At 41.7% G+C, this 25,554-nt stretch overlaps 1 protein-coding gene across 1 annotated transcript; it reads left to right on the top strand.

Annotated features, from left to right (window-relative positions):
• Nucleotides 1-6,559: 6,559 nt before the first annotated feature.
• Nucleotides 6,560-16,850, top strand: LOC310709837 (acidic mammalian chitinase-like; the record flags this gene model as incomplete). The annotated part of the gene is made up of 11 exons (XM_083509883.1): nucleotides 6,560-6,584; nucleotides 7,269-7,298; nucleotides 8,543-8,747; nucleotides 9,215-9,271; nucleotides 10,390-10,555; nucleotides 11,704-11,822; nucleotides 12,883-13,006; nucleotides 13,108-13,290; nucleotides 14,339-14,455; nucleotides 14,666-14,801; nucleotides 16,466-16,850. 11 exons carry the CDS (start codon nucleotides 6,560-6,562, stop codon nucleotides 16,741-16,743), a joined length of 1,440 nt encoding a protein of 479 aa, XP_083366009.1. The 3' UTR covers nucleotides 16,744-16,850.
• Between the last annotated feature and the right edge of the window lie 8,704 nt (nucleotides 16,851-25,554).

Genomic DNA, 25,554 nt, shown 5'->3' with positions numbered 1-25,554 from the left:
GGAGATGGTAACACGGAAACAGTGTCCCACGTCCTTCTTTCTTGCCCCCTTTACAAAGACCTAAGGAATGAGATTATTACTCCACTCATTCTCTCCAACCCCAGCCGTTCACCAGACATTACACTGTATTTTCTATTATCTGATACGGATAGTCAGATAACAGAGAAGGTCGCGAGGTACATCGAGAGAGCTGCGAAATTGAGGGCCACCATCTGAGTGACAGACCTGTTTACCCGACGGACCTCCTTTTGCCTGTTCTTTTCTTCCTTTTATCCCCATTCTCACTTTTAACTCTTGTACAGCTGTGGCCTGTTGGCTTTGCTAATAAAGTTTTGATTTGATTCATGTACAGCTAGGGAGGGAGGAGAATTTAAAGTGAATGAAGTCCATACATGATTCAATTCTTTTATGTTATTTTCACTAATTTATGCATTTTGTGCATACTTTCCCTAATCTGTGCACTTCTGTACACTTTTTTTGGGGTGGAAGTACAGTATTGCAAAAATCAGAGCAGTGTGGATATCAAAGGAGGTTTTGAATCACAGATTCTTTTGGGAAATGCAGATCAGGTCTGTTCTCGTTAAACTGTGAGATGGACTGAATCCCTAGAGGTGGATTTAAGGGAGTGCGACTGGTTTGGTTGCACTGGGTGCAGAGAGGGGGTGCTGCGGGGGGGGGCACAATTATAATGTTAAATGGAAGGCAAGGTGGGGGGGGACATCAAATATTGGCATTGCACAAGGTGCCATTGAATTTTGAGACCCACTGTTCTCCCCCCATCCCTAGCTACAGCAAGATTTTTTGCTCCTCTTCCCCAGCACCCCTGAAAGCCTGTACGCCAAAATTGCCATGCCAGCACTTTTTGTGTGTATCTTATTTCTGGTCAGAGCCAGAATATATGGCTCTGGTTTTCGGTCTGCAACTCAGAGAATGTATGTGGGCCTTTCATAGTTATGTAACTCAAGGGAGGGGATGCAACAGTGGATACCTCTGCTTCCTCTAGCAGGCTGGAAAGAGTGGCTAAAGGGGTGGGGGGGACAGAAGAGGAGCCCAGTTAGAGCTGCAAATTTCCATGGCTGTTGAGCTGTGCAAGGGTTGTGCATTCTCTACCCCGGTTGCTGGACAACCCTATTAGGACTCTTGGGCTTGCAGTGTTTGCCTGAATTTGTCCTCTTGGCTAGCAGATGGTCTGCTGGCTGCCAACACAAGTGAGAGAAACCTTATGAACCAGCTGAGTGTCTCAAAGGCGTTCCAGTTGCTATGCAAAGCTGTTTCTAATAAATGATGCTGGGGTCACAAGACCTTCTTCTCACTAGCAGAAATGAAGTATGAATGTGTAAACCAGAGGAATGGTTTGTGATGACATTACAAAGTGTGAGATCTTTCACTGCTTGTTACTAGCAAGGAGAGATGCAAAACTGCTGGTTTCAGCAACAGCAGCTAAGTATCCCCCATAGCATCCAGCCCTGCCCAGAGATTACTTTTTGTATTTTGTCCATGAATTATGCATTTGCTGATGGGGTTGCAATTATGAAAAAGAGTCTTAAAATTCCTCAGGACGCTATATGCATTCAATTCTTTTAAGTCTACTTAACAGAAACTTAGTTCTTTTAAATCAATTTCAAACTTTCATGTAATGGCATCCTTTTAAACCTTGGGGTCTTGTACCACTATCCCTTCCTTCTCACATGTCAAAGTTAATTCATTGTGGAGAGTCCCATCCATACAAGGACAACTTGATGAACATAAGCTGACATTTGTTATGATTGAACTTAAAGAAAAACAGATGAATTTGAGGACCAGAGCCCTACCTGAATTGGAAAAGGAAAGCTTGACAGAGTTTCAGGAGGAGACAGGACTAACATCGGTTGAGAAAGAGAGGTATTTGGGGGTTAGTATGACCGCCAAAACTGTGAATCTATTCAAGGATAACTGTGAAGGACGTTGGATTGAAGAGAAGGGGGATTTGGAAATATGGACAAATCTGAAGTTGTTATTGTTGGGCCGAGTTGCTGTGGTGGGGATGAGGGTTGCTGTGTTGTCGGGGATGTTGCTTTTGTTTCAAACATTGCAAGCTTTGGATGGGATGGATTGTTTCAGTAGGTGGCAGAGGGACGTCTCTAGATTTGTTTGGCAGGGCACGAAGCCTCAAGTAAAATTTAAGATATTGACGGATGCCAAAGAAGGAGGTGGACTTGTCCTGCCAGACCCCTAAACTTTGTTGTGAACCATCTGCTTTTTGCTGGCTGAGAGAATGGCTGCTTCTTGAAAACACTGAAGTGTTGGACAATGGCAGACGAAGTTGATGGACTATATGGAATTGGCGGAAATGACTGGCAAGATCAGAGACCAGGGAGAAGAGTCGGTGGAAGAAGACTGGAAAAAGTTTAAAGACTATTTATAGAAATATTGTAAAATTAATGAATGTTAGAAGAATGTTGGAATGAAGTTATATGGCTTTAGTAGAAATGTTATAAGGAATTAAGTATAAATAGATTAATAGAAAATTAAAGGAAAAAATAAGGCAAGAATGTGTTAAGATAATTATAGGATAGAAAACAGGAAGATGGAAAGGAATTGCTGAAACAATTAATAGAAGTGGAATACAAAAAGGGAGGTGTGAGGAGGTCGTTGGAAATAAGCGAATGAAAGATAAGATATTGAAAATGTTGGTGGTGTTTTTAAATTGTTTTTGTTTGTTTTTGTTTTGTTTTGTTAGTTTAATGTGTTATGTAGTGTTTTTGTATTGTATTTGTATTGTTCTTTTTCTTTTCTTTTTTTGTTTGTAGTGTTGTGTTGAAACTGTTCGAAAAGTAATAAATATCATTTTTTTAAAAAAAACAACCCAAAGTTAATTCATTGTAATGGTCTTATAGCCTAAATGCATCAACATAGATCAGGCCTGCACAACTTGTCACTTGCAAAACCAAGCATAGTCTATTGTCTTAGTGCATTTCTTGGCAATAGAATTTTATGGCAGAATGCCTAATACAAGACTCAGCTATCCAACTGCAAATAAAACATGTTAAGTGTGTTTTAAGTGCAATATAAAATGTGACACTAGATGGTGATGGTGAGCCTTAAGGAAAATTCAATGTAATTTTAAAAAATGCTTTAAAAAGCATTTTCAGAACAGTTTTTATATGTAGATTCCACCACAGTTGCTAATGAGTTAAAGTAGTTTTGCAGTCCTTAGACTAAAAAGAACATAAGAAGCTGTATTGCACGTTACCAGGTCATGGCATCAGTCTTTCTAGCCTAGCACATTATTATTCATATGGACAGGCAGTTCTCCAGGGTTTCAGGCAAGGGTCTTTCCCAGGCCCAGTTGGAGATGTCAGGGACTGAACGTGGAGCTTTTATATCCACTACTTTCAGACATAGCAGTAACCAATGCTGAATGTTCACATCAAGGACCAGTCCTGTAGCCAAGATGGGGCAAATCGGTGCACAGTCGTTGTCTTCCCCACCTTGAGCTGTGCTTTGTCCCCCCTCTGGATTCTTAAAAATTGTCTTTTAAATATGTGGCATGACAGGCAAATACAGCCTCCATTTAAAGAATGACAACTTGTTTTAAGAAGAGGAGAAATTTAAGAATTGGAGCCTCTGAAGTATTCAGCGAAAAAGGCAGGGTTGAGCACACCGCAAAAGCCTCATCTGGAAGAGCCACCACAAAGTCTGCTCACTCAAGATTTTCCCTGACTACGGGTGGATTTTCCATTATCACAATCACCCTATTACTTAAGTGATCTTGGGTGTGTGGGGTGGGGATGGAGGGTGGGGAAGCCTGCATTGTCACAGCAACAATCGCAGATAACAATGGCTCTCAAAGTGAACCATTCAGAGTGGGATCAGGTGTTAAACAGGGTTGTGTTCTTGCCCCAACTCTATTCATTATTTTCATTGCCATGTTCCTACACTTTGTTGAAGGGAAACTCCCCACCGGAGTAGAAATCATTTATTGAACAGATGGAAAGCTCTTCAATCTGAGCAGGCTGAAAGCAAAGAGTAAGGTTACCTTAACTTCTGTCATAGGGCTTCAGTATGCTGATGACAACGTAGTACGTGCATGCTCAGAGGATGACCTCCAAACCTTCCTAAATATCTTTGCAGAAGCTTACAAAATGCTTGGCCTATTGCTCAACATCCAAAAAACCAAAGTGCTGCACCAACAAGTACAAAATAGCCCCTCTGCAGAGCCACAAATCCACCTCAATGGTGTAACGTTAGAAAATGTTGATCACTTCTCCTGCCTGGGCAGTTATCTTTCCACAAGGGCTGACATTGATGCCGAAATCCAGCATCACCTGAGCTCTGTGAGTGCGGCTTTCTCCCAATTGAAGTGCAGAGTGATGGGGGACTGGGACATTTGCAGGGAAACCAACATGTTTGTTTACAAAGATACTGTACTACCAACCTTACTCTATGCTTGTAAAACAAGGACCACTTATAAATGCCATCTACAGTTCCTCAAAAGATTCCATCAATGGTGTCCAAAAATTTTTGCACATCATTTGGGAAGACAGGCAAACTAATACCAGTGTACTGGAAGAAGCAAAGATCACCAGTGTTGAAGCAATGATACTTCGACATCAACTTCGTTGGACTGGTCATGTTGTGCGGATGCCTGATTATCGTCTTCCAAAGCAACTACTCTATTCCAAACTTCAAAATGGAAAGCATAATGCTGGTGGTCAACAAAAGAGGTTTAAAGACTATCTCAAGGCAAATTTTTAAAAATGTAGTATAAACACCAACAACAGGGAAGCAGTGGCTTGCCCATTGTGGAAGGACGTCACCTACGGACTCATTGTTAAAACCTGTTTATGGAAGACAATCTTACTCAGCTACAAGTGATCGCTGAAGAACAACAACAACAGCAACAACAACAACAACAACAACAACAAGAAGAAGACCAGGTCAGTCAGGGCCACAGTCGACCTTCCTCCCTAGATGGGTTGGTGGCCACTTTTCTAGATGGAGCTTCAGAGATATGAGCTACAGTCTCTCCTGTGCTTCTGAGGACCCAGCTGAGACCTGAAAAGTGGCAACTTTAAAAACGCCTATCTTTCTAAAAGACAAAACAGAGACAAAGAGAAATAGAAATATTCCATGGTAAATAAAGGTAGCTGGAGCATGTGCATCAGTGACAAAATTATTACAATGCAGAGATTGCCAAGGCTGCTCCTTTTTCCAAGGCAGTCCTGTTTTAAGGCGTCATCAGGTACACACCAGACCTCCTTGGCAACCAAATAGCCAAGATCTGTTTCCAAACAGCTGATCTTTCTCCCTGCAGAATTGGCAGATTCAGAGTGGATTTGGGACAGAGTGAACTGCCTTGGCCGACTTTAGTGATTAGCACGCAGGTGATTTATAGGCCATTCATCATGGTCTGAAGGGCACACTGGCCCTTTTGACACCTGGCAGGCATGGAATTTAACAAGACCAGAAACCAGGACAGCTGATTTGCTCCTATCAATACCCTGTAGGCTTTTCTGCTTCTTATCAGTATGGTTGCAAGGCAGTTCAGTGGATAACAGCCAAGGAGATCAAGGTTTTTTGTGATGGGCTGAGTTATGTAACTCACAGTGCAATCCTATACTGTACATGTCTCTTCAGAAGTAAGTCCCATTGAGTTTAATTTGGGCTGCTATATTCCCAAAATATCTGGACAAAGTTGTTGAGCTTGCTCCCCCCCCCAAAGTCCCCCCAAAGCCTAAGTTTTCAGCCTTTTTTGAATTTTAAAATGATTTTTTAAAAATCTTAACCCTCACCTTGCCATATGTCTGGGTTCCCCCAGACATTTTGAATATTTTCTGAAGATATGCCCAGACGCCATTTCCCTGTAACCCAGGCATATGGCAGCCCTAGATTACTCCATTCTAGGGTAGAGAATGGCAGCCTTTAGTTTGCTACCTAGCTTTTGTTAGCAAGTTGCCTTAGGCTGCAATCTTATGCATACTTACTTGAATGAAAGCCCCATTGAAGTTGATGAGACTTAGGCTGTGCACACATTCCCATTTATGCTGCATCCAGTACATTCTCAATGCTGGCACCCATTATATCAGCCACAACTCATATCTATCTGGTGATTTCATATGAAATTCTAAGTTTTGATGAGTTGCCCCTTGCAAAATCAGCTTTAATCCAAATTGAGAAAAAGAACAACCTTGCTATGTTTTAAGCTGGTAATGTGTACACAGCCTTACTTTTGATTAAACATGCCTAGGATTCCATTGTGGTTGGGAATCAGGAGCTAGAATTTGTCACAACTTTCATTGCAACTACTTGGTGACGTAGCTGTTCTATGGGCTATTCAATGCCATTGCAATCTTTAGGGGACTTTGGGAGATTTTATCCTTGTGAAGGCTTCTGAGCAGTTGTTGACCTTGACTAAATGAAATTTTCTACCTGTGATATTTCATCTGAACTTTTTGGAAGTCTTATCTCTCTCATTGCAGGTGCCTGGGTCCCACAATGATAAGAGGGATTTTGCCCTCTACATAAAGCAGATCTTACCATTGGGAGTTGGGCACTCACAGTTGGAAAAACCAGGAAGATGGGGAAGGGTCTGTTGTGCTTTGGTGAGTATACCTTGCAGTTTTCAAGCTTCCTACTACAATTGTTAGGAAGGACAGAGGTTTCCTACAGAGTTGGTCTTAATAGCCATAAAGTGAATGTTCTAGAAAAGGTTTCACAGTATTGTCTTCTGAGAATGAGCAATAATGTTCAAAATGCTGTCACATGCTTTGGAACTCTTGTTATTAGAGTTATGCCAAATTTGTGCCAACATAAAATGTATGGGGGAAATGTGGAGCTACTGATAGTGGGATTTCTCCAATATTTTTGAAAGAAGGCATCTTCCTGAGGTGATCCCAGGTAGTCAGAATCTACTTAGAAAACACTATCTCATCATGTCATCATCCAGTCAGTTAAATATAGCTATGTGATAATACCGTGAAGCCAAATCAGAGAGAAGGTTGGAAACTCAGGCTTCTTGGTGATGCCAGGTACAGTAATCAGCTGGGTTTGACTACACAGTGATGTTACAAAGCCAAATCAGAGTGAAGGGAATGCTTTTGGTGAACTATTCTGTTCTGCCTTGCGGCAGAATCCTAAAAATAACCCTAAAAATGGGTATAGGGTGGTGCTGGTTCATCACACAGGTGGTGCATTGTGTGAAGCATGGCCCCTCCATTTTGATTCAACTCTACATACTGATGAAAATATTTTTATCCGTTTCTAACACGTTCGCTTTTCTTTTGCAGGTTTGGCGGTTCTGCTGCAGCTGCAGCTTGGTGAGAAACTTTCCCTATATGGTTAATGAGACTAAAGTAAGGGTGGCTTTCTAGTGAGGCAGAGTGTTTAAACCAGCCATATTCACTATGCTGTTATAGTCCACAAGGGGTCACACAGTGAATATGACTGCTTAGGTAACAAATGACTAGTATAGCATTAAGGTGTCTGGAAGGGAGAAAACTCTTTAAAAGTATAGTTTATAGATATTTTGGCATGAGGATGCCATAGGGAAACAACTTTGGAATCTCAGTAGGATCAGTGAGAACGAGAATAGACTTCCCTGAAGGATGGTCAAGTTATTTCAAACTATATGTGATTATTTCCTCCAGTTGTTCATTTTTTTAAAAAATCACAGTACAGTCTTGCATGAGACACATGGTGGGAAAAGGGGATGCTTAACCCTTCCACCTGTTCATCCTTGAAAATAGTCGTGCCTAGCTATTTTCCCACCCACTGAGGAAAATATATGTATGTATTTTTCCAACTTTGTATAACACTTTAAGGTAAAGGTAAAGGTAAAGGGACCCCTGACCATTAGGTCCAGTCGTGGCCGACTCTGGGGTTGCTGCGCTCATCTCCCTTTATTGGCCGAGGGAGCAGGCGTACAGCTTCCGGGTCATGTGGCCAGCATAACTAAGCTGCTTCTGGTAAACCAGAGCAGCGCACGGAAACGCCGTTTACCTTCCCACCAGAGTGGTACCTATTTATCTACTTGCACTTTGAGATGCTTTCGAACTGCTAGGTTGGCAGGAGCAGAGACCGAGCAACGGAAGCTCACCCCGTCATGGGAATTCAAACCGCCGACCTTCTGATTGGCAAGTCCTAGGCTCCGTGGTTTAACCCACAGCGCCACCTGCACCCCAAGTATAACCCTCCAATTCTGAAACAAAGTAGCCCTTCTGACAATCTGTTTGTGTGTGTGTGTGTGTGTGTGTGTGTTGGGGGAGACGGACATCTGTAAAGGAGATCCTGGTATACATGCACAAACTCTCCCTGTTTTGGGACTCTGAGCAGGGAGAGCTAATATGCACAAGGAGGTCCCCTTTTACAGACACCTTCCCTGTGTGGGCAGTGGGAGGTGGATGTGGGAGATGTCCAACAAGGGCTAATTTGCAGCGAGTGGCTATTTTACTAGCTAGGATAGTTTTTATAGCATAGTTGTATAAGGCACAATGACAGCAAGAATGAAAATGGGCTCTGCAAATGTTGCTCATCTTGGTTTCACCCCCCTGCCCCTTTTCAGGTTCTGCCTACAAACTAGTGTGCTATTTCACCAACTGGTCTCAGTATAGGCCAGAGCCGGCCAAATACTTCCCAAACAACATTGATCCAAATCTCTGTACTCATTTGATATATGCCTTTGCCACTATGAATCAACATAAGATTGCCCCTTATGAATGGAATGATGAGGACAGGCTCTTCCCTGAATTTCAAGCACTTAAGAAGAGGTCAGTATTTTCTTTCTCCAGAATGAAGTGAAAACACGATTTTCCATGTATGGAGGTGCAAATAGTATTGAAGACGGAATCACATATAACTGTTTTGATGCAAACGTGAGCACAAATAATCACGAATGCACAATAACAAACACATTTGGAGAGGCCCATAGTGTAATTACCATGTAAGCTTCATGCAAGCAAATAAAGATGAATCAATAGGTCATCTGAAGAAGCCTTGTCTATTTGTACATGCATGTAACATGGATCATTTTTAAAATTTCAATTTCAAGAAATTGTTGCAAAAGATCTTGAAAAAAAGAAATAATAATAATAATAATAATAATAATAATAATAATAATAATTAACTTTGTGCCTTGGTTTTTGTTCAGCATCTCAACATTCCTTTAACATTTCACTTTTGACTCTGGAATCACCATGCAAGTTTCTAGACTGATATTCTCTTACATGTTTTACAGCAACCCCAATCTTGTCACACTGCTAGCTATTGGAGGCTGGAATTTTGGCACACAAAAGTGAGTACCCTTTCCACATACATACTAAACTGTGACAGTATTAAGACTCTGAACCCATAGAGTGTGTTCCTGTTGAGCTTTTGAAACGCAAGCAGACATAAGGTCAGAGTGATAGCTATGGACAAGCAATGATCTGAAATTAAATTCTGACACTGGTTGAGGAATAAGGTATGGGTTGTGATAACAAACCTCTCCAACAGGGTAAAAGCAACTTTTGATGAGGGGTTCCAGTGACCTTGTTATCTAGGAATAGGGTCAATAAAAAGTGAGGATAATTGACATGATACCTGCAGAACTGTGTATGCTGTGTTCTAAATAAAAACACAAAAGCAACAAATCACAATTTTGTGCTATGATAATCTAGTTCTATGCCAATAATTCTGAGTTCTGTATAAATTATTACAAAATGGACATATTTGCATATATTTCTTTCATTTGCACAACGTAATCTGATATGGCTAACCAGAGGAGCTATCCAGGGTACTGGGAACTCCCTTTGCCTGACCTGTCCTACTTAGCCTTCCTTCTTCTGGCCTCTGAGCATGAGGCAATGTCCAAACTATCATACTTCTATCGGGTTCCTCTTAAATGTTTCCCAAGCCGCTTGCCCATGGGCAGCTTCTGCATGACTAGAGCAATATTTAAAGGACTCAACCCTATGAGTGGGGACTGATTGCACAGACTCCAGCCAAGGAATCAATGCTTTGCCATGAAGGAATGCCGGAATGCCAGTTACATGGGAAAGATCTATATGATCAGACATCTAACCAGTGATCGGGCCATTTAAACATTACTTGAGCTGTGTGGGAGATGGTCTTGGAGAAGTGGCTCCAACATGGTTGTGATAAAGTTTATAAAGTACATAGCAGCATTCATTAAGTAAGGGAAGAAGTTTGCCGCAATTCTTAGGGTGTAAATTGTGCATCTGTTACTAATCTTTCACTGTGCAATTGTGTTTTATACATACTCCTGATTATGGGAGTATGTATAATATCAGTTGCAAAAGAGGGCATACATACATTAAACAGGATAATATATTTTGTTTAATAGAAAGGGAATGATATCTAAATGGTATGCAAAGGCATGTGTGAAATTGTCTAAGAACCCCCTCTTCCTAGGTTCACTGAAATGGTTGCCTCAGCTACCAATCGTAAAATCTTCATTGACTCAGTGATTGAATATCTTTGTAAGTTTGGGTTTGATGGGATTGACCTGGACTTTGAATACCCAGGATCGAGGGGAAGTCCTCCCGAAGACAAGCAACGCTTCACAATCCTGATTCGGGTGAGAAACCAACACACTAGTTCTGATAATCCCCCACAATCTGTGCTTCAGAAAATCAGCAGTAATGTTTGATTCCCAAAACCCCCTTGAAACCACACTTTCCTTATGTCTTACAGTTGTACATAAAGTTTATGTGCAGTTATTCACTACGCTGGATTGATGTCCTGCACGAAAGCTTAAATGATTGGGACAAAATATTTTTGGCATATTTTGTAGACTTTCTGGCTTTTGTCACTTTAAACAACACAATTGTTAGATTAGCACTGCTATACCAGAGCTGCACACTGTACAACAGGTGACACTCTTCCTCCAAGGATTTAAAAGAATAGCAGCATCAGCAGCTAAAATATAAGCAACAGGGCATGACCAATAACTTAGTAATAATAATGACTTAAATGGGTGTAGGCATGTTGGTCACTTGCAGAAAACAATGGAAGAGAGTTCAGTAGCACCACAGGACACTAGTCTGTTAATCTTTAAGGCAGGAGTAGGGAACCTCTGACTTCTGAGCTGGATGTGGCCTGTGATGGGTTCTCAAATGGCCCTAGGCCTTTCCTCCCCAGTCCTGCTCACATAGTGGCAGGAGAAGATAGATGGAGGAAGAAAAGTCCCACAAGGCTCTGTCATTTTAAATAACAGCAGCTCTTAAAAAAGTTCAAAAATTGGTTTGGGTGGGTAGTCGTGTTGCTCATCATTAATCGTGCAAAAAAGGAAATCGATCAATAGGTATGGCTCTTGCACTATTATGTTTCACTCACAATTCAGAAAAGGAATGGAAGCACGTCTTGGGACAAGAAACCCATTCCCTCCCCGCCCCCCCGCCCAGGTATAAAAATGTTATATTTTTAGTGCAGGGAAATGCACTGGAATGAATGCAGTGGAATGAATGCAACAAATGTCCAACAAGCTGATAGTGTGGAATGTTCTAACATTTACGTACAATATGTCTGTAGATCAAAGTGGTGTTTGACAACTTAAAAAAAAGACATACATGCCAATAAGGTGGCTGGTGAAATAACCATAAATTTATGTAACACGTTAACAAATTTGGGGCTGTTTCAATGTATCCTATAGAAATGTGTGAATAACAGATACTCATGAGAAACAACAGTAAACAACATGATTCTCAATACTGTATCTCTCCACAGGAAATGCTGGCTGCCTTTGAGAACGGTAAATGTAATGGGAAAAGGCTTTTGATCACAGCTGCAGTTTCTGCTGGCAAAGGGACCATTGATGCTGGATATGAAATTGCTGCAATAGGACAGTAAGTACCAGGAAGCTCAAATGAGGATTTCAACTCTGCTCCTAAATTAGTGGTAGAATTTCCATTTTGCGCAGTTAAGTACCAGTGTCACTGATGAAAACCTAGGAAGATTATAGAGTCATACCATAGCCTGGTACTGGATTTTCCAGCGTTTCTTATGTCATTACTCAATGACAGGGGTTCTCATATTTTTTACCTCAGGGCATCACTTGAGATAACTGAAAACTACCAAGGCCCACCTTGACTCAGAGCCAGAGCCAGTCACATATTGGTGGTGGAGCTTGGCCTAGTAAGCTGGCAAATATCAACACCATTTTCTGCTGATATCTAATCACTCTCTTGAAATTGATAAATTCTTCTCCACAATTATTTTCTTGTGGCAAGGAATTCCATAGTTCAGCCTTCTTCGAGCTAAGTACAGACATAAGCTCTGGAGGTTTTGTAACTTGGAGTCCCTGTTTTGGGCAGAATCTGCTAATCCAGAAGTGCTGAGTGAAGACAGCTTTTGATTTTATATTTTCCCTTCTGCTTGTCCACATGCTGCTCAAAGTATTTTTTTTTACTCTTGTGTTGCCTTTCTTCTCCCACTCTTCTATCACATTTCACTTGTACCCCATTCCTCTCCAAACTGTGAGTTTCTTTCACCTTTCCTCTCTACCCCTTTGACATTTACTTCCTCCTAGAGCATCTTCCCTCTCTTATCCTCTTCTCTGTTCCTAGTTTATTTATTTTTCTAAATATTTGTCTTCTGTCTTCAGCACCTCCTCTTGCCCTTTGCCCACATAGGAGGGAGATCTCCTTTTCCTCCTTGCTCCCGAACATCTGTGTCCTGACCACTATGTGAGGAGCTGCAGGTGTTGGCACTGGCCCAGCCAAAAACTACAGCATAGCTAAAGGGGCAGGGGCACAAGGTGGGTAAGTGAGGAGGTACTGTGGCACTGAGGCCCACCTAAAAGTGGTCCGAGGCCCACTGGTAGTCCCCAGCTCACTGCTTAAAACACAGTGGTCTGTAAGAAACCATGTACTAGCTATAGCAATGGTTTTGTTTGATTTATTCCAGACTTTTAGATTTCATCAGTGTAATGACATATGACTTCCATGGTGGTTGGGATACCTGCACAGGACACAACAGCCCCTTGTATGTGGGATCCAAAGACCAGGGTGATTTAAGGTATTTCAACTGTGTAAGTAAAGCCTCCTGATCCTAGAAATGCTATTATTGTGTGTTTTTCACGAGACAGATGAATATACTGAGTCCTAATTCCACCCTTCCCCTTTTCCTCAGGATTATGCCATGCAATACTGGAAGGACAATGGTGTCCCAGCTCAAAAGCTGCTTATGGGTTTCCCCACCTATGGGCGCACTTTCAGGCTTACTTCATCAGATACAGGTGTTTGTGCACCTGTATCTGGGGCTGGCTCTGCTGGCCCTTACACCCGCGAGGCAGGCTTCTGGGCCTACTATGAGGTAACTCTCTTGCGCAACTCTCTTTCAAGCTCCGCTCCGCTTGTCAGGCTTTTCATGCAGGTTAAATGCGATATGACTGTGTATATGTTTAGTTCCTGGGTCAAAGGGGGAGTACTTGAAGAAGGAGCTTCCTGTAGAGGTGAGTAGGAGGAAGAAGCCCAGAGACCTAGGAGTAAGCAAGGCTCTTTGTCTGCTGTAAAACAACTCAACAACTGCTTGCTTTAATAAGCACTTTCTCTGCGTATGTTGGACAACCTGGAACAACAGCATCTTATTACAAAATTAATTAAATGGCAATTCTAGAGAAAAGGATGAATGTGGAAGTATCCTTAGTTGGAGCTGAAAGACTTAGCATTCCATGTCCTGTCGCCATCTTGTGCTCTTGCAACATTGCTTAATGGCAACAGGTCCGCTAATAATGTCCCATGCAATATGAGAGGACTACCACATAGTGCAGTTGGCATGGACTAAGACTGATAAACTAATGGATTGCATGTTCTCACAGTGCTGGCACATGTTCCCAAGTAGTGGCATTATTGGAAGGCCACCCCTCCCCACATGCTATACTCAGTCTTAGATTATTTAAACACCCATTTAGAGAACTGGACTACAATAGTTTTGTCATAAATGTTTCTCTCTATAGCTATCATGCTTATGCCAGCATTTTAAACAATATCAGACATTTACCTTATCAAATGTGATTTCTTGTGCTCAATAATAGGTGCTTAGCTGTGGCTTGCTTTTCTTATCCTCTGTTTCCAGGTCCACACCCTCTTTTTAGATTTCTTCTAGAGGTCCAGTTTGAAATATTAATGATTTACTCTACACAGAGGTTCAGATCAAGGCCTTAGAAAAATGTGGCCATTCAGAGATAGATGTGTCAGGGGATGCTCTGATATGAGAGAAAATCCTTCTCAGGAAACCCTAACCCTTATTAGTTTTTAGGTGCCTGAATCAGCACAAAACGGGGGCCAAAGCTGAGCTCACAATGATGTCCTCTGGTATTAATAATTGTAGAATGATTTTTGTGTGTGTAATGTTTTCACAGATTTGCACATTTTTAAAAACTGCCACAAAAGAATGGATTGATGACCAGAAAGTTCCATATACCTACAAGGGTAATGAATGGGTTGGATATGATGACATTTGCAGCTACAAATACAAAGTAAGATGAATGTGTTTCATTTTCTTTTTACCATTTTCCTAAAATTAGGACGTACGTGGACTGCGTGTTTGAACTGACACGGGATTTAGCAAAGATGTGAATTATCGCTGTCCAAATAAGAAGTGGTTTGAGTAACAGATATGAAATGAAAAGGAAAAATGCTGTGGAATTTTTTTTATTAAATAGCTTTTTGTTTTGTTTTTTTGCCAGGTCAAATACCTGAAAGAGAACAATTTTGGAGGTGCCATGGTTTGGGCAATTGATCTGGATGATTTTCTGGGTACTTTCTGTAATGAAGGAAAATATCCTTTAATAAATGAGCTGAAGAGACTTCTTGAATCAAATGGTAAGCTGTTTCCAGAAGGGTAGCCATGTTAGGATCTTGTGGCATCTTAAAGATGAGCAAATTTCCTATGGCAGAAGTGTTCATGGGATGGATACAATTCATGGCATGAGTTGCATGAAGTAGCAAACCGATATACAAACAAAAAGCGTGATGGTGGGAATGTAGAGGACTGAGGTAAGAGGAAAATGAAATGCAGAAAGAACAGACTGTGTTGATTACCTGAAAGCAAGATAGTGACAGTGACAAATTAGCAAGGCAGCAGTGATCGTGATGACACCCTGGCATTAACTTAATCTCAGTTTAAGCTACCAGTGACAGAAATGAATTGCCTGATAAACTACAGTTCAGCGGTTTCCCACTGAAGTTTCCATCTGTAACTCCTTTGTTCAATGATCTAGGACACTTGGAAAAAATATTCCTGCTCAGTTATGTTATTGTTAAGTAAATAGGCATGGTTAAGTAAATAGAATATTTGACTTACTGTTTAAATAATGCTTCCAATATGGCTCCAAGACTAGGAATGGTTATACACTGCTCCTAAATCACCAGAAACAGTGTGAATGCTTAAGGATTCAGTCTCTGGCACATGGTCATAACTGGTGACCTTGCACAGCAGCAATGTCAGGATCTTAGCACAATTGCTACGCCTCTGCTGCTCACACAAGGACACTCACATTGGCAGTGCGGAATGGAGCAAGGTTTCCCTTTATTTTTTTATGTTGCATTCCCTGGGCTTCTCATACTTAGGACATAATATCCTGGGATTATTTTAACCTCAGAATGATTCCACATAGGGCCAGATTTAGGTTTGATGAGGCCCTAAGCTACTGATGGTAATGGGGCCCTTTATATGTCCAGCTGTCCTTTGTCAACAACAAAATGCCTTTGTTTTTTGTGTTGAATATATGCTATACAGTGGAACCTCGACTTACATATGCCTTGTTTCACGGACGTTCCAAGTTGCGTCTGCGGCAAACCTGGAAGTAAACACTGGGTTTGCCATGATTTGTGCATGCCCGGAAGCAGCTTCTGTCATCTGCGCAGAAGCGCGCTACCGCCAAATTTGTTGATCATTTTAATACTTTATTTATTTGTAATTAAATTCATTAATGGTTTTATTACAATCAAGCAGCATATACCGGTAAATGTTGTGAATCAATCAATCAATCAATCAATCAATCAATCATGAAGCCATTTTCTAAAGTGTGAGAAGAGGACCATGCCTGTAAACAAACAGTGGAAATAAGCAACACCGAGTTGGGGATTCCCCTTGATATATCCATCATATGATCTCATATAATATGATCATATGATCCCATATAATTATGAACATACAGAATTCCTTTACAGGGTTCTGTGTTCAATGGGAGTCACAAATTCCCAAGCCTTAAGCCTGTCTCCCATGTGAAGTGCAAGTCAGCCCCTAGTTGATCATGTACCTCAATGAAATGAATAGCATTTGCAAGAAGGCAAGTAGACTGGACATCTTTGGTTTACATATGCACACAATGAGCTTTGCCTGGGAGCACTTTCTTATTTATTTATTTGTATCTAAATTGATATGACCTGTTTGCATAAACACACCTTCCCTGGGTGGCTTAGTCCTTTAGTATGATTCCATAGGAATATGATTTTCTCACTGTGTTGTTAAATATTAATTTTAGAGCCTATTGTGCCAGACTGCCCTGGTGGTGTAACTCCAACCCCTTCCACAACTACTACTACAACTAACGGAGATACAGGTCCTACTCCTCCTCCTGCAACAACAACTGTGGGGCCCCCAGTGCCTGGTAACTTTTGTGCCAACCAACCGGATGGTATCCATGCAGATCCAGAAGACAAGACCAAATTCTACGTATGCGCTAACCATCAGACTCACAGTTTCAGCTGTGCAGCTGGATTGGTTTTTGATGACAACTGCAAGTGCTGCAACTACCCTTAAATATTAACAGGTGGTTTCCATCAAGGAGAGATGATTAAAATTATGTAGCCTTGTGGTCCACAGCAGACCCCTTTGCCTACAAATAAAATCTACCAGGCATGGCTAAAGTATGTTTGTGCTGATGTCTTTTTGGTAAAATATATTGGCTGGGTGTTCTTACTTTCATTCATGATAAATTTAAAGAAGAAGATGTGACTTTTTATGTCCCTGGGCAAGATGTCATGGAGCTAAATGTAGCTCACCCAACATAGGCTCGTGCATAGGAGGGAATCACCAAAGGGACTTGAAAATGGGGAGGGCATAATCCAAAGGCATACGATGCAGCAATTTTGTTAAAGTTAATACTAGCAACAGAGGAAGTTTTCTTTATATAGCCCAGCACTGTCTACTCTGACTGGTAGAGATTCTTTAGATTTCCAGGCGGACAGTATTTCACAATTCCTGCTACCTGATCTCATTTTGTAGTTTTCTGTTGTGAACTGCCCTCGGAACTTTGGATGAAGGGCAGTATACAAATTCAATTAATAATAATAATAATAATAATAATAATAATACTTGGAGATGCCAAAGATTAAACCTTCAGCATGCTAAGCATCCCTCCCCAGTCCAATCTCAGTGTGGTGATTGCTTAGATGTGAAATTGCCCAGGAATTCCGTGTATTCTGCCCCCCATTCCATCACAGAAAAACAAACAAATAATAATAAACAGTATCTTAATTTAGGCTGGATTCTGCCCAAATTAATAGTGTTGCATGTTGTCCCAATCTTTGAGTGATGCAAGATTCCAAAGGTTCCAGGTGTGCTTACTCACGGTCCATGTTTCCTTTTGGAAGTGCGGCACAGTGGAGACTGTGGTGTCTTTAGGATATGTGTTTATTTACATAACCTGAGCCTACGATGCAGGGTTTCACAGCATTAACCCCTTCTATGATGGAGGGGTTCACAGCATTAACAGAAACAAGAGGGTCTTGTTTCTCCTATAGCTGTAGCCTTGGATTCAAACAGACACCAGCCATGGGTCTAACCCTCTCTCCAGCTTGCTGCCTTTACCCGACTGCAACCTTTCCCCTCCAGGTCACATCCCAGCCAACTCTAAACCCTTTATTTTGTTCTTCTGAGCAGGAGGGTTCCCAATCGCTTGACATCTAGTACAGAGCCCTTGCTGTCTTAATGGCTTTCTTAATGGCTTAGCACCTTCCCTTTGTCCTTCTAATAGCCCATAATCTCAGTTGTTTTTCTGCTCAGAAAATTGGCCTATCTTATATACTGTATTAACAATTGCCTTGATTAAATTCTAACCTCTACTGGGCCCAGGAATTTAGAGGAGTCTGGTACCCACAAACGCATAACAATATCACTCTGTTTAGAAATGACAACCCACCTTTTAACTTGCCAAAATACCCTAGCTGAGATCCAGAATAAATTAACAACACAACATGGGCGTGCAATACTGATGAAGCTCTGTGGAGCGGTGGAGTTACTGCTGCATCTGCAACCTGGTTACTCAGCAGAAGGTGGTGGTGGGGAGAGGTAGATTGGGTCTGAAACAGGCTTTCTGCTGGCGCTGCCAGTTGGGAGAGTAGCTTGGGCAGACCCCATTTCAGGGCCTTCTGTGGGGCTGCACTGGCAGCGATACCCCTGGCTAGCATCCTGCATGCCTGCAGATTCAGTGGGTGGGGTGGGTAAGGTCTGTGCTGGTGGGAGGCTGGCTGCACTGGCTGAAATGACCAAAGGAATGACTCCACTCAGTGCTTTTTTCTGGGGGGGACACAGGGTGTGCATACCCCTAAACATTCTGTGAAAGCCGATCATCTTCTGAGGTGGGCTGGGTTGCAGTCAGGCCTTGGACTCTTCCTGCATCCAGCGGGCGGCGTGGCTAGTCCCCTGCACCATAGGGGGAATCCCAGTAGTGTCATGGCCACAGCCAGACAGTCTGCTTGGCTAGGGAGCGTGGCTTGCGGCATTTAAACAGCCACATGGCCGAGAGTTCGCCCTTCTGTTCCTGCTTCCTCGGATCTATGTTTGGCCTCATTGAGGGGCAATATTTCAATATGAGTTGGAAAATGAGAGTACCCCTAAACATTTTTTTAAAGAAAAAAGCACTGCCTCCACTCAATCCAAACCACATACATGAGGTGTATGTTGAATTGCATTAAATATCAAGTTGCAAAAAATAAAATATAAATAGCAGAGGGGCAGCAGTCAAATAAAGAGGCACAATTAAATCCCAAAGCAGCAGTAGAAGATCATCATGCCACAGTGCAATCAGAAGCACAGGCAAATAAATTATTTTTAATCCCTCTCCTACAATTTAACAAAGATGGCAGCAGATGGCCATTTCCAAGGCAGGCTGGCCCAAGAACAGATGGCACTTCAGGAGAAGGGCATGTTTGGTGCCCGGGCCCCATTGTTCAACTTCTGATTGCCTTTTGTAAGCTGCCTTGGATCCCATTTTGGAGGGAAGGCATGGGATGTGTTGTGAACATTAGTTCTACTAAGAGTAGATGTATTAAGCGATTTGAGTAACTTAGGTCCCTTCATTTCCGTTGGCTGGATTCAACTACCTAGTTCCACTAGCAGAAGCCAGTGCAATGACTCCCACTAGCACAGAGGGGCTTTTCCAACTCTCTCTTCCCCTTGCATGCCCCCAAGTCTGTTCTGGAGGGTCAGAAAATCCCTGGAACAGCAGTTTGGGAGCATGCTCCAATGGGCAAACAGAAATGTTTGCGCTAATGGTACAATCTTCTTAGAGCAATGTTGAATTCCCCAATGGGTCTACTCTAAGTAGAATTTATTTAAACTTGTCGGGTTGATTCCAAGTAATAATTTATCCCTTTCATATATGGTGGAACATTTGCACACACAGATATGTAAATCTGTATTTATTTGTGCCATATATAAGCAAATGTAAAACAGTTCATAGCATAGAGGAACCTCTACAATTTAAAAATAATGTGCCCAACATAAAGAAATTGAAGTGTTCACCAACACTGGGTGGGCCACTGCTAAATAGCGTTTACAGTAGATGGCAGTCTTGGAATGTTAATCTTAGTCCACTAGCTCAAACCATCACCTCTCTCTCTCTCTCATCATAATAATCAACAACAACATCCACTGAGTGTGTTGTAAACTAACATGGGCTATAGATAGATGAGTGGAATTTGATTTGTGCAGTGTTCTTGGTTTCTCTCTGCATTACATTATCCTATGCCCCCTAAAATCACTCCTGAGGGCCAAGCAACCCTCTGAATAGCACGTGTGCAGCAGGGCATGGGGATGCTGCAGAGGGATGAAATTTGTAGTTGTGCACACACTTTCAGAAGTGTACACTGAAAGCACATGGGGTGGGGCAAACAGGTGTGATTCCCATTTGGCTAGAGATGATACACATGATCAGTGCCAAGTGGTTACAGGCATACCATTATACTTTACTTCCCTGTCTGGTATAATGTATTCCTTTTGGGAAAGTATCATATTTTCTTCTTAAGGCTGCATTGTTAAGGGCAAACCTCTTGTGATAATGAGGAGCAGCTTATTAGCTATGTGCACAATTTATGCATGATGACTAAGATATTACAGTGGTACCTCGGGTTACAGACACTTCAGGTTACAGACTCCACTAACCCAGAAATATTACCTTGGCTTAAGAACTTTGCTTCAGGATGAGAACAGAAATCGTGCAGCGGCAGCACAGCGGCAGCTGGAGGCCCCATTAGCTAAAGTGATGCTTCAGGATAAGAACAGTTTCAGGTTAAGAACGGACCTCCAGAACGAATTAAGTTCTTAACCCAAGGTACCACTGTATTGTTAAATACCATGGTGATTTTTAAAAATGCATAAAATTAACACTGAAAAACTTTTGCAATAGCTGAACTTTGTAAACCTTTTGTGGCCTGGGCAGGCCAGGAACTAGTTCCCATGTCTTGTTCCTCTCTAAGGAATCAAGTTCAGCCTTCATGGCATTTAACCATGGCTCAGCATCCTCTGAAGTTAAACTCTGGACCTCTTGGAAGCTTGAAGGTTCCCAAACCTTCTCTGAGTTACTAACAACAGCTGTATCTACGACGACTGTTTTAGCAAACTCTTCAGCATACCTTTTGGGTGGTTTACCCTATGTGGCCCTTTCAGATCTGCATCCTATACACAACTATGGGCCTGGGCAGGCTGCAGGCGGCAACAGAAAGCAAACTAAAAATGCTTTTGCAGTTCATCAAAACTATCCAGCAATATCAAGTTATAGGAAAACGGGCGCTATTCACAGTAATTCTTCTAGTTGGTTAATTGGTTCGGCAACTTCCATGCGCATGACATGTGATGCTAATTATTTTCCCCAAGAGTTAAATGATAACTAATCAGAGGCAGCTACAGGAGAGCTATGAGATTCAGGTGAGGGTCAGATGCCTTGTCAATCCCAGCAGCTATATAAGAGGACGACCCGGCCTGCGGCCTGTCCATATGGTGGGTCCATACTTCACATAGCAGATATTATTGCTCAGGTATACTGTAGCACCCTGCTTGTGGTTAATGCTTAGCTGGAATGAAATATTCAACGCAGCAATAGAGAAATTAAAATAATAATTTATTTGTCAGACAAATAAATGAGAGACACAGTGGTATATGGATACCAAAGCTCTGCCCACTCCAGCCCTGATGGCCAGCACTTATATTTCCTCAGCCCAGCCCCCTTGCTCCTCCTTTGGCTGCCTCTGTCCAATCAGCCTGGTTGAAATTCCTATTGGCTGTTTGCTAGAACCAATCATAAAAGATACACCCATTTCCTATTACCTTTTATGGGAGACAAAGAGCTATATTTCCTTCTATCCATAAATGGCAGACAAGTAGCCATATATCTTACATTTGCCTCGACAAGGCATCTTAATTACCAGATCATCTTTGCCCTATTGCCCTATTGCCCTATTACCCCTTCACTCCAACAGATGGCTCATGGTTTTAATTTTTATCTTAAACAGAGATCTTGGGTTCACCTTCTCACACACCATCAATGAAATAAGAATCTAACATAAGAATCTAACATTTCTTACTTTCTAAATCCTTTGCATAATTACATTAAGCCAATATATTTCATACATTAACATATATAGCTTTTTAGAAAGAAAGGAACTTAGTAAAAACAGTTTCCAAAAGCAACCCCTTAAATTTACACCCCCCTTTCAAGCCAGCTGCTGTTCCTATTAGCTCTTGCCCTTTAACCTTATGAAAATATGGCTCAAGTCTAATGGGAGGCACCTAGTATTATTTTCTGTTAAACAATAAATCTCACTATTTACCAACTATTAATTGTGTTTTTGCAGCTTGATTGTATTCTGTAATATGTATGGTCACTGTAACCTTTGCTCCCAGCCTGTAATTTCATTTTACAGCTTTGAGGTACTCGTCTCCTGCTAATGCTATAAATCAGAGGGGCCCTGTTTAGGAAGATAAACATCTGCCAAAGTACTTAGCCAGCTGGTTTCAGCCTGGCATGAAAGATACAAACATTTACAAATATATTTTTTAAGCTCATTTTAAAATACAGGTCTTGATCAGATGCCTCAATACCAGTGTTCAGTGATGTTTTTTCCAGCAAATGTACCATGTGGGTGGCATGTCTGCATCTTTAATCAGGCTAGGAGCTTGATTATATTATCCACAATTTGTTTATTTGCTTCAGAAAACAGCAGTGTCATCATAGCTTCCATAAAGTGTGGTGTCATAAAGTGAGTGATAAAATGGATTATGTTTACATCACTACTACAAGCCCAAGTTCACATGTGTCAGAGCTGCCCAAGGTCCCAGCTCACAAAGGACCAACGCCAGTTCGTTGTTATATACAAAAGTCTTTATTGAAGTTCATTTTCGTTTTTACAGCCGCAGCGTGCAGCTCTACGTCTGAAACTCTAGACCGCTGAAGCTCCGTCTGAGTCTCCTCCCCCCAGACACCAGTTTAAGACCCTAGCCTTGCTCCACCTCTTCCTCCGCTCTTTCCTCCTCTGGGTCCGCCTGTCAGCTGGGGTCTCGCCCTTCCTAGACTCTTCTGACGCTGAGTTCCCTGAGTCTTCCCCCTGCCTCCGGCGGGCTTTAGGACCTGGTTCCCAATCCGGGCTTTCTGCTGTCCCGCGCGCCTGTACATTTGAACTTGGCGTGCACGCCCAGCCACCAACCTTCCTCCTGACCGTTACACTGCTCCTGTCACTGCTTCCCCCTTCGGGGAGGCTGGCTGGACTTGACCTCCCCTCCGTTCCCCCACTCTCCAATAGAGGCGTGGTCAGTCTCGACTCATCTTCTCTTCCTGCTGGAGGAGACGCTGGCCCTGACACCTGGGACTCTTCCCCCCCACTACGCTCTGGTGGGGAAGCTGGTCATTGAATAAAGTGGGTCTTATCTTTTAGTAAACACACACAGAATTGCTCTTTACATTCCCAGTCTATAAGTGTAAAAAGTACTATAGAGTTGGTTCATTCAGTTCAATCCTTTGCCCCAAGAGCATTCATTAAAAGATAGCCATAGCAACTTCTGTAAAAAAGGACCTAATGAGGAAATCTTCCAACCTCATTAGGTGACAACTCTGTTCCTGGTTGGTTCTATTCATTTGGCTGTTTTTGTAGCCTCTCAAATCTACACATCTATAAAATTGTACTTTTTAAAAAATCCTTCCAACTAGACCATCATAATCTCCATGGTCATCATCATGTGGTCTTCAACAAAATTGCTTTCCGGTCTCATCCAAAATATTCTCCAACTTTCCCTATCTTATGCTATGGCTTTTGTGTTGTTCACTTCAGTTGACCAGAAATAGAAATGTGAGCAATGTAACCTTCATAATAAGTGCATAAAAACATTTCCCTCTGAATAATTGCTGTGGAAGAGTCTAACTTTGGCTTTGCATACGTGAAGGCAAACCAAGGCCGTTGAATAGGAAAGCCAAATGGGTATTTTCAAAACAATAGAAACTGCTTTGCTGTGGATATGGCAGGCTAAGTACAAACAGAGGGAGGTGGCTGGTGAGGCAAGAATAAATAGCCTTGACTTTCTTTCATTATTAGATGAAGCTCAATCAGTCAAGCTACTTGTCACATTCTGAAGGTTAAGTTGACACCATGCCCAGTTAGAACATTTCAAAGAGTTTGCTCTGATTGATCAAATGTTTGCTCCACTCTTGCCAATATTTATCTTTATTCAAGGGGCATTCAGCAGAAAGATGCCAAAGGGGAGGAGGATATTACTGAAGAAGTACTGAGTCACTGCACTTCTCTTATATCACCCTATCCAAGTCAACAAATCTGAGAAACTCAGATGTTGAACATCTGAACTGCTCTATGACTGGCTCAACAAATAGCATCATCAAAATGGAACCACCTAATTAAACCAGGGCTGTGGAACCTGTGGCCTTCCAGATGTTCTTGAACTACAACTCCTATCATCCCTGATTCCCCCCCATGCTGGTTGGGCCTCCAACATCATGGTCCAACACCATCTGGAGGGCCAGAGGTTCCTCGCGACTGTATTAAAACCCTGGGTACTTTGAATATTAGTGCTATGGTTTATTTCCAGCCTGCCATCAACATGGAGAGAGAGCATCACCTGCTGATTCAAAATTGATTATGAAACCTGCCGATGTAGTCCTGGATGTATGATGGATCAACACAAATATTTGACTAGGATCTGCAACAAAATATATTTGAATATGCATAAAAGCAGAAACCAGTGACATCATGTTCTGCACCATTTTTCAAAAGCATGCAAAAACTGACCCTGACTGTATTTGTCATGCAAATTTGTTATGGGGGTATAATTTCAAACAATAAGAGAATTTGTTGTCAGGTGAAATGTACACACATTTTTGCTGGGCCCACTAGGATAAGACACCTGCAGTTTTATTTGTTATTATTTTATTACATGAATATCCTTCTCTCCCCCTAAGGAGCTCAGGGAACATAGATGGGTTTCTTCCCTATTTTATTCTCACAGCACCCCGTGAGAATAAAATAGGGTCAGGTAACAGGGGATGGAAATTCAGTTCACATTTAAAGCAGAATCTATAAAATTTGCAAAACAATATGAGAACCACAACACAACCATCTTTCAATGTTCACACTTACCCGAATTTTGCAAGGGAGTTCCCCAACCAAAAAATGTTTACAAAAATGCATATATTTGGAAAAAAAGTGTGCATTAAAATGAATACAGTCATACCTTGCAGCCAATCAGAAGCTGTGATTTGGTTTTTGAATATTTTGGAAGTTGAAAGGACTTCTGGAACGGATTCTGTTCGACTTCCAAGGTACAACTGTATCTTAGTGAAAATAACACACAAGCCTGCATTATATTAGGAGAACTTGCTAACAACAATAAACTTCATCCAAAAATGTATTTATTAGGAAAAATTCACACTAAAATGCCGAAGAATTTTCACCAGGACAAAAATATATTAAAAAATTGCTGCAGAAATGTAGAGAACTGAATTGAAGATTGGAAAAACGAGAATCTGAAAGAACCAAAATGGACACATCCTTCCCATCCCTGGTAGTGATTGTTCCAAGAGCAGTTCCCCTAGTCTGACCATTATATCACATGGATTCTCTTTAGGTCTTTGCCAGGGTAGAGACTTTTGAAGTGATAGTCAGATGCTCAAGTTGCTGTTGCCCTTGAATACATGAGATTTTATTGATTGTTCTATTTGTCTGGGTAGTATGCAATCTGGTGGGTGTACCACAGGTGTGTGGGTTCCACAGTGATAGCTGGTATTTCGGCCTCCATATAAAGCCTTGCTCATCTCCTGATCTGGACTTCCATTCGAAGTTAGGAGGAAAG

Source organism: Podarcis liolepis (genome assembly GCF_965112155.1).
Source record: "Podarcis liolepis genome assembly, chromosome: 6".
NCBI lineage: Eukaryota > Metazoa > Chordata > Lepidosauria > Squamata > Lacertidae > Podarcis > Podarcis liolepis.
Note: the sequence above shows the minus strand (reverse complement) of the source record. Positions and strands in the feature narration are given on the sequence as shown.